General features: G+C 44.4%; 1 protein-coding gene across 1 annotated transcript; it reads left to right on the top strand.

The window, feature by feature from the left end:
• Positions 1–7,060: 7,060 nt before the first annotated feature.
• Positions 7,061–8,817, top strand: LOC148976906 (uncharacterized). Its single transcript, XM_089118221.1, has one exon. The coding sequence runs from the start codon at positions 7,784–7,786 to the stop codon at positions 8,717–8,719; it is 936 nt and encodes a 311-aa protein (XP_088974347.1). The 5' UTR covers positions 7,061–7,783; the 3' UTR covers positions 8,720–8,817.
• Positions 8,818–9,853: the final 1,036 nt, after the last annotated feature.

The raw sequence follows: 9,853 nt of genomic DNA on the forward strand, positions 1-9,853 counted from the left end.
TGTCGTTTTTTTTTTTCGGGTCGAAATTTTGATTTTCGATATCTCAGCTCTGGAAGGGTCTAGAGCCACCATTGTTGCACTCAGGTTTAAGTCTCATGGCCCTCTATCAGAATCCAGAGTTTTGAGAAGATTGGGGATACTTAATTTTTCGCCCAAAAAAAAAAACGTAAGGGGTAACACTGTCGGTTTTTTTTCTGGTCGAAATTTAGATTTTCGATATCTCAGCTCTGGAAGGGTCTAGAGCCTCCATTTTTGCACTCAGGTTTAAGTCTCATGGCCCTCTATCAGAATCCAGAGTTTTGAGAAAATTGGAGAAACTTCATTTTTCGCCCGAAAAAAAAAAAAAAAAAAACGAAAGGGGTACCACTGTCGTTTTTTTTTTTTTCGGGCCGAATTTTTGAGTTTCGATATCTCAGCTCTGGAAGGGGCTAGAGCCTCCATTGTGTCACTCAGGTCTAAGTCTCGTGGCCCTCTATCAGAATCCAGAGTTTTGAGAAGATTGGGGATACTTAATTTTTCGCCCAAAAAAAAAAAAACGTAAGGGGTAACACTGTCGTTTTTTTTTTTTCGGGTCGAAATTTTGATTTTCGATATCTCAGCTCTGGAAGGGTCTAGAGCCACCATTGTTGCACTCAGGTTTAAGTCTCATGGCCCTCTATCAGAATCCAGAGTTTTGAGAAGATTGGGGATACTTAATTTTTCGCCCAAAAAAAAAACGTAAGGGGTAACACTGTCGGTTTTTTTTCTGGTCGAAATTTAGATTTTCGATATCTCAGCTCTGGAAGGGTCTAGAGCCTCCATTTTTGCACTCAGGTTTAAGTCTCATGGCCCTCTATCAGAATCCAGAGTTTTGAGAAAATTGGAGAAACTTCATTTTTCGCCCGGAAAAAAAAAAAAAAACGAAAGGGGTACCACTGTCGTTTTTTTTTTTTCGTTTAGAATTTTTGAGTTTTGATATCTCAGCTCTGGAAGGGTCTAGAGCGTCCATTGTTGCACTCAGGTCTAAGTCTCATGGCCCTCTATCAGAATCCAGAGTTTTGAGAAGATTGGGGATACTAAATTTTTCGCCCCAAAAAAAAGAAAAACGTAAGGGGTAACACTGTCGTTTTTTTTTTTCGGGTCGAAATTTTGAGTTTCGGTATCTCAGCACTGGAAGGGTCTAGAGCCTCCATTGTTGCACTCAGGTCTAAGTCTCATGGCCTCTATCAGAATCCAGAGTTTTGAGAAGATTGGGGATACCTAATTTTTCGAGAGATATCCAGATGTTTATTCGCCTCTGCCATAACGACCTATCGGTTTTTTATTAAACCGAGACAAATGGAATTTTGTTTTATTTACGATCACTGAGAAGTGTTCTATTATTTAAAAAGCAAAAAAAAAATTTTTTTTTATTATTTTCAAGGTGAAAAGGATTCATTTGCCTGGATCCACGCCGAAGAAAACGTCTAAATGTCACATTTTTAATGAAGCATTCTAAATATTCCACTTTGGAAAATGTGTAGATGTCAGGTTTTCATTAAACCGAAAAAATGGAATTTTGTTTTATTTACGATCACCAAGAAATGTTCTATTATTTAAAATGCAAAAAAAAAAAAAAAAAAAAAACATTTATTATTTTCAAGGTGAAAAGGATTCTTTTGCCTGGATCCACGCCGAAGAAAACGTCTAAATGTCACATTTTTAATGAAGCAGCCTAATGAGTAAAATGTCTATTTTTCTTGGGCGTCCCCCAGCTCCTCGTTTAAGCAAAAGGTACGCTAAACAACGTATTACATCGACGTTAAACCACGTTAACGGTGTTAACCATAACCTTTTAAATACTCGACCTAGTTCCGTTGCTTAGCAACGGGAAGAAACTCCTGTAACTTCAGTGCCCAACCCGTATCACGACAAGACGTGAAATAATCATGTTGGTCCACTTTGGAAAAGGTGTAGATGTTACGGTTTAGTTTAAACTCAAAACCATAAATAGGGCTATACTGCCCTCTTGTGTCAAATTATATTTCTATATTTATTTTTCCAACAAATAAAACCAAACCGTCAATAAAAATGAATTCAATACACCTTTGAACTCAACAGATTCAGTGGCTCAATTGATAAAGCGTTGGGCTTTAAGCAAGAAGATCTGAGTTCAAATCCCATTCTTGCTTATGTTAAATTGTTGTGATTATATCAAACAAAGTGGCCAAAACAACATTTCTTCAACCCGGTATCACGACAAGACGTGAAATAATCACGTTGGTCCACTTTTGAAAACGTGTAGATGTCACGGTTTAAACCCCCTCAAACGTGAAACTTACACTTAAACTGAAACTTACCATCACGACCTATTGGTTTTCATTAAACCGAGAAAAATGGAATTTTGTTTTATTGACGATCACTGAGAAATGGTCTATTATTTAAAATGCAAAAAACATTTATTATTTTCAAGGTGAAAAGGATTCATTTGCCTCGATCCACGCAGAAGCAGCCTAAATATTCCACTTTGGAAAATGTGTAGATGTCACGGTTTTCATTAAACCGAGAAAAATGGAATTTAGTTTTATTTACGATCACTGAGAAATGTTTATTATTAACCTGACATCACATTTTCCAATGTGGAATATTTAGGCTGCTTTATTAAAAATGTGACATTTAGACGTTTTCTTCGGCGTGGATCAGGCAAATGAATCATTTTCACCTTAACAATAATAAATGGGTTTTTTTTTTGCATTTTAAATAATAGAACATTTCTCAGTGATCGTAAATAAAACAAAATTCCATTTTTCTCGGTTTCCAGGCCACCCCCTAGAATCGCCAGTGTCTAGGTCTCAAACGGGTCCTGTACAACGTAATAACTTATATTGTTCATGAACGTGTTTCCATAATAATACAATCATACGTGGATACAGGAAACATAAAACAGTTCAACATGGCGATGTTGCAAAAACCGAAGTTTTCTACCACCCCCGTTTTCTACCACAAAAACCGAAGTTTTCTACCACCCCCGTTTCCCCCTCACACACACATAAGTGTGTAATTTACTCGAATGCCTTTCCTTTTATATATTTTAAATGAATTTCTGATTTATAACTTTATTACCTCATTATGACTGTAGCAAAAGATGTGTGCGGCTGATGCTCCTTTGGTTATGAACAGCTTGCGCAAACGTGCGAATGTGATCCTTTTTATAGTCTATGGTGGTGTGGTCCATGAGCGCGCACACCTATGGTTGCAGTTTCGCTTGTCGCCAGAGGGGGCGTAGTTCTACAAAAACTCAGAAACTTGCGTTTTGCACCTTTAAGAACATTCTCAAAACATAAGCAAAGAAACATTATTTATACATCGTTCATGGATTTTTTTTTCCCCCTGAAATGTTATTGGTGGATGTTCATCAAAGATATTTTAAATGTTGATACTGGTTTCAGGAATTTCAGTGACATTCCCATCCCATGTTTAAAGAATGATCAAATGCAATGTTCCCTTAAAGAAGCTGTATGCAAGATTGTGGCCAAAACTGGTACTGCAATCACTTTCAAATAACTGTAGAGCGGTGTATCCCCCCAAAGCAGAGCTTCCAATGGCAAGTGACTAGTCCTTAACAGTGAGGGTTTTTTCTGTTAATTATTTATTTCGGACTTTGTCACAAAGTAGTTTTTTCTTTTCTTTTTTTTTTGGTTTCGCAACGTTAGAATTTTTTTTTATCCGATTCCGACACGTCTGTATCTGCAGCTGTGGTAACTAGAGAAGAGCTGGCAACCCGAATGCCGCAACACTACTGACTCTGTGATTGGTCGATCGGTGGAGGGTGACGCATCAGACCAAAACACAACATGACAACATCAGTCGAGGGCTACGACTTTTTAAATCACAATATCCTGGCTGGACTACTGTTGTGAGTGATATAAGTATTTGAAATGAACATGATTTCTTAATGTCTAGTGACATATCAAGGACAATTTATTAGTATTGAAGCCATGAAGCTACACACTCCGGGTCAGTAGGTGGCAGTATTTCCATCAGAGTTTCTGCTGAGCTTCTAGAAAAGTTTCTATTAAACGTTACATGCTGAAAACAATGCACCGTCACCCATAAAATTATGAATTGCCAAATCATGTAAAAGTTTTATTTTATCCTTCCAGAGGAGGTGTTGCTACATTGCCAAATGTAACCACAATTTGTGCTCTTTACAAATGTTCAAATGCAAATAAAATACTCAATTTAAAGCACCATACAAACAAGAGGTGAATGTATATAGCAAAACACACGTCAAACATAAGGAAACAACCAGTAATTATGAAGGAAATGAACAAAACATTTTTCACTTTCTTTTCTTTTGTGTTCTTTTTTTTTTTTTACAAAAATAAAAAAAAACATACAGATACAATTCAGACATATTTGTGCTCATTTTCTAATAGTACAAACTCAAATTTAAACCATACACGCATATATATTCAATATAAAATACAGCCACAGAAATGAACATTGATTTTGATGATTTTTTTTTTTTTTTTTAACATTGCTAGCCTGGCATGCCAGACCTACATCAAGATGTTAGGTCTGGAAACTCTTCATTGACAGGGCTCAATCCGAGGGGCGGGATAAACGGTTGTCTTTCAAATTCTCTCTGCACGCAATTGGATAGCGCTAAAGCCAATCAGAGCAACAAAACGGTGACGTACTTGTCACCAGGTGAACCAACTAGGAACCAAAAAAATATTGACTCGTTTCCAGGGGGAAGAAGTGCCGGTGTAACACCGGGCCGGCTTTTGGTAAACATATCTGACTATAATGAGCGCCAGCTGAAGCCAATGAGCAGCGCTTCATTGAATCTCATGACGGGAAGGAAGAATATAAAGAGAGAGGCTTGAAGCATAGGAGGGAGCTTTTGCATTGGGAGAACTTCACACAAGTGCTCGAGGGGATTAGAGCAGTGACAGCGGGCGGCAGGATAAGGCTGGTTCCTTGTTCATCTCAGTGAGATCATTTGTCTTTGGATCATCCATCCTATGAAGAGAAGAGAGGCGAGTTGTTTTAATCACTGTGATGGTAGAGTGAGTTGCAGTGTCTGAAAGAGTGAAACAAACACGTGTGAAGATTTCCAAGAGTGATTTATGCACGAGTGTGGTGAGATCAAACAACTGTGTTCTCTCTGAGTCTCTGATGGATGAGATCGACCCATAACTTTAAGAGTTTTTTTCTGATCTGCTCTCCTGCCTGTGTTGAAGTAAAACAGAACTGCTGAATCGAGTATTTCCCCCAGCTGTCATCCAGTCGTGTGAGTACAACACCCCGAGTTAATAGTGACATCTTCATCTGTCTTCCTGCTTGTGTTGAAGTAAAACAGAGCTGCTGAACCGAGTATTTCCTCCTGCTGTCATCCAGTCGTGTGAGTACAACACACCGAGTTAATAGTGACATCCTCATCTGTCCTCCTGTCTGTGTTAAAGTAAAACAGAGCTGCTGAATCGAGTATCCCCTCCCGCTGTCATCCAGTCGTGTGAGTACAACACACAGAGTTAATAGTGACATCCTCATTTGCTCTCCTGCCTGTGTTGAAGTAAAACAGAGCTGCTGAACTGAGTATCTCCTCCTGCTGGCATCCAGTCGTGTGAGTACAACACACAGAGTTAATAGTGACATCCCCATCTGCTCTCCTGCCTGTGTTGAAGTAAAACAGAGCTGCTGAACTGAGTATCTCCTCCTGCTGGCATCCAGTTGTGTGAGTACAACACACAGAGTTAATAGTGACCTCTTCATCTGTCCTCCTGCCGGTGTTAAGTAAAACAGAGCTGCTGAACTGAGTATTCCCTCCCGCTGTCATCCAGTCGTGTGAGTACAACACACCGAGTTAATAGTGACATCCTCATCTGTCCTCCTGTCTGTGTTAAAGTAAAACAGAGCTGCTGAATCGAGTATCCCCTCCCGCTGTCATCCAGTCGTGTGAGTACAACACACAGAGTTAATAGTGACATCCCCATCTGCTCTCCTGCCTGTGTTGAAGTAAAACAGAGCTGCTGAACTGAGTATCTCCTCCTGCTGGCATCCAGTCGTGTGAGTACAACACACAGAGTTAATAGTGACCTCTTCATCTGTCCTCCTGTCTGTGTTGAAGTAAAACAGAGCTGCTGAACTGAGTATCTCCTCCTGCTGTCATCCAGTCGTGTGAGTACAACACACAGAGTTAATAGTGACATCCTCATTTGCTCTCCTGCCTGTGTTGAAGTAAAACAGAGCTGCTGAACTGAGTATCTCCTCCTGCTGTCATCCAGTCGTGTGAGTACAACACACAGAGTTAATAGTGACATCCTCATTTGCTCTCCTGCCTGTGTTGAAGTAAAACAGAGCTGCTGAACTGAGTATCTCCTCCTGCTGTCATCCAGTCGTGTGAGTACAACACACAGAGTTAATAGTGACACCCCCATCTGCTCTCCTGCCTGTGTTGAAGTAAAACAGAGCTGCTGAACTGAGTATCTCCTCCTGCTGGCATCCAGTCGTGTGAGTACAACACACAGAGTTAATAGTGACCTCTTCATCTGTCCTCCTGCCGGTGTTAAGTAAAACAGAGCTGCTGAACTGAGTATTCCCTCCCGCTGTCATCCAGTCGTGTGAGTACAACACACCGAGTTAATAGTGACATCCTCATCTGTCCTCCTGTCTGTGTTGAAGTAAAACAGAGCTGCTGAACTGAGTATCTCCTCCTGCTGGCATCCAGTCGTGTGAGTACAACACACAGAGTTAATAGTGACCTCTTCATCTGTCCTCCTGCCGGTGTTAAGTAAAACAGAGCTGCTGAACTGAGTATTCCCTCCCGCTGTCATCCAGTCGTGTGAGTACAACACACCGAGTTAATAGTGACATCCTCATCTGTCCTCCTGTCTGTGTTGAAGTAAAACAGAGCTGCTGAACTGAGTATCTCCTCCTGCTGGCATCCAGTCGTGTGAGTACAACACACAGAGTTAATAGTGACCTCTTCATCTGTCCTCCTGCCGGTGTTAAGTAAAACAGAGCTGCTGAACTGAGTATCTCCTCCCGCTGGCATCCAGTCGTGTGAGTACAACACACAGAGTTAATAGTGACATCCTCATCTGCTCTCCTGCCTGTGTTGAAGTAAAACAGAGCTGCTGAACTGAGTATCTCCTCCTGCTGGCATCCAGTCGTGTGAGTACGGCACACAGAGTTAATAGTGACATCCTCATCTGTCCTCCTGTCTGTATTAAAGTAAAACAGAGCTGCTGAATCGAGTATCTCCTCCTGCTGTCATCCAGTCATCCTATGCAGCGAGCCTGACGACGAGGGAAGTCACTGTCAGTCCCACGAGCCTATGCAACGAGCCTGACGACGAGAGAAGTCACTGTCAGTCCTACGAGCCTATGCAACGAGCCTGACGACAAGAGAAGTCACTGTCAGTCCTACGAGCCTATGCAACGAGCCTGACGACGAGAGAAGTCACTGTCAGTCCTACGAGCCTATTCAACGAGTCTGACGACGAGAGAAGTCACGGTCAGTCCCACGAGCCTATGCAACGAGCCTGACGACGAGAGAAGTCACTGTCAGTCCTACGAGCCTATGCAACGAGCCTGCCAACGAGAAGAGTCACTGCCTGTCCCTACTTTTATTCTTTTTTTAAACTTAATAAAAAAAAGTTACTCTTGAACCCACTTCTGTCGTCTGTCTCTTGGTGTCCTTTGGTGACTGCTCCTCCGGAGTGTGGTAGATTACCCTTGGTCTTGACCCCGGTGACATAACTTTTGGCGTAGTCGGCAGGGTTACCACTCGGAGTTGAGCGGCCAGAGGACCCAGGATGGCGGACGAGGATTTGCCGGCCGCCCGTCAGCCAATGGCATCTATATTTATGGGAGCCCCGTGGGCTCCGAGGTACAGTGGGCCTGGCTCAGAGTTAAGCCTGACAGACTGGAAAACGCAGGTGGAGTATCTAGCTGGGCTGCAAGGGCTCCGAGAAGCCCAGAGGATACAATTTGTGTTGAATTCGCTCGAGGGGGAGGCGAAGAGAGAAGTACGAGCAGCACCTGAAGCCGTCCGAGCCACTACACAAGCAATCTTCGAGTTTTTATCCAAACAGTATGGTGATTCCACTCCAGTGGCAGTGTTGCGGGCTCAGTTTTTTAACTGTAAGCAGGGACCTGGGCAGACTTTGCGAGCGTTCGCTCTGCGACTGCGGGAACAGTTCTCCAGGTTGAAGAGTCGGGAGCATCATGGACTAGGAAATGAAGAGACTTTATTGAGAGACCAGTTCCTGTTGGGATTGCGAGAAGGTCCAGTGCGACAGAGTCTGAGGTTACAGCTTCGACGGGATGCCGCCCTGACTTTCGAAGATCTACGTGAAGAGGCTCTAGCCCTGGAACAGGATCACAATCAGGCCGTGGAGTCGCCGGTGTGCATGGCTGCAAGTGGAACTAGTGCCCCAGGATTGCCTGAATTGACGGATTGGAAACAAGCCTTCCGTGCAGAGCTGATGAAAGACGTTCGGGAAGAAATGGCTGAGTTCTCAAAGACTATTCTGGGAGAGCTCCGCCGTGGACGGCCAGAGCCCCCGCCTTTGCTCCGAGACCGGTCATATTCTGATGGAGAGAGAGATCCGGGAAGACGTACCGGCCGACCACTCAGTTCCAGGTTCCAGTGGGATGAGCAAGGGCGCCCGATCTGTAACAACTGCAGGGAGCCAGGTCACTATAGCCGCCAATGCAGCTCCCGGCGTAACTCGCAAGGGGGTTTTTAGGACGACCGGCCACTGTGGGTCAAGTGGTCGGGACCCCCCGGATGGACCCCTTTCCAAGTTCAGCTCCACGAGACAGCTTGGTGGGACGTTGTCCCGTCGTGGAGATTAAGGTCAATGGAGTTATTGTTCGTTGCCTGGTAGATACAGGATCCCAGGTCACCATGTTTGCCGAGAGTCTGTCCAGAGATCTGTTCGACGCCCATCATTTACTAGAGGCTGAAGTCCCCTGGCTCACCTTGCGAGGAGCAAATGGCCTGAACATTCCCTATATCGGATACCAGGTGACTGATTTTGAGGTCCAGGGCACCACGATCCCGCAGAAGGGGGTGGTGATTGTGCGGGACTCCTGTCTGGGGGAACATCGTGCTTTGTTGGGGATGAATGTAATCATGGACTGTTGGGAAGAACTGTTCCAGGCTGGTCCTCTTCATTCTACTTCTGTAGCCGAGAAGCGAGAGTGGGAACGGGTTATCACCGACTGTCGACGGGTACAGGTGGCCAGCTCCCAACAAGATCGGGAAGACTCTGGTCGAGTGGTATGTCGATACGCCATCTCTATTCCTGCCCGGAGTGAGGCTGTGGTCTGGGTTCGTCTTCCTGAGCGGGCCTATGGTCGAGAAGAGTATGTCCTTATTGAGCCCCACTGGGAGTGTCAGTCCGTCGAAGTTGCTCGGGGGTTAACAGTGGCCCGTCGAGGCCGGATTGCAGTAAAAGTGAGGAACACAAACACTTACCCTGTCCAACTCCATCGTCACCAACGGTTGACCCGAATTACGCCAGTGGATTCCCATCAGGTGAGGGAGGAGCAGGAGGTCCGCTTCTGCCAAGTGAGCGCAACGGTGGTCGAGGTCGGTCTTGCAAGGGAGGAATCTGGTCCTGGTCCCGCTGCATGCAACATGCCGACCCATTTGCAGAGCGAGTCCCTGCAGGGGGAGGGCCTACAGGAAGAACAAACGCGCCGACTCCAGGGTCTGTTGGCCAAGTGGCAAGGCGTCTTCTCCACCCATGAGGAAGACTATGGATGCACCGACATCGTCAAACACGTTATACCTACCGGAGATGCTCCGCCTAGTCGAGAGCGGTACCGGCCGGTACCTCCAACCTTATACTCTGAGATTCGTGCCTTATTAAAGG

The sequence above is a fragment of the Pimephales promelas genome, chromosome 12, assembly GCF_988280905.1.
Source record: "Pimephales promelas chromosome 12, fPimPro1.hap1.1, whole genome shotgun sequence".
Lineage (NCBI taxonomy): Eukaryota > Metazoa > Chordata > Actinopteri > Cypriniformes > Leuciscidae > Pimephales > Pimephales promelas.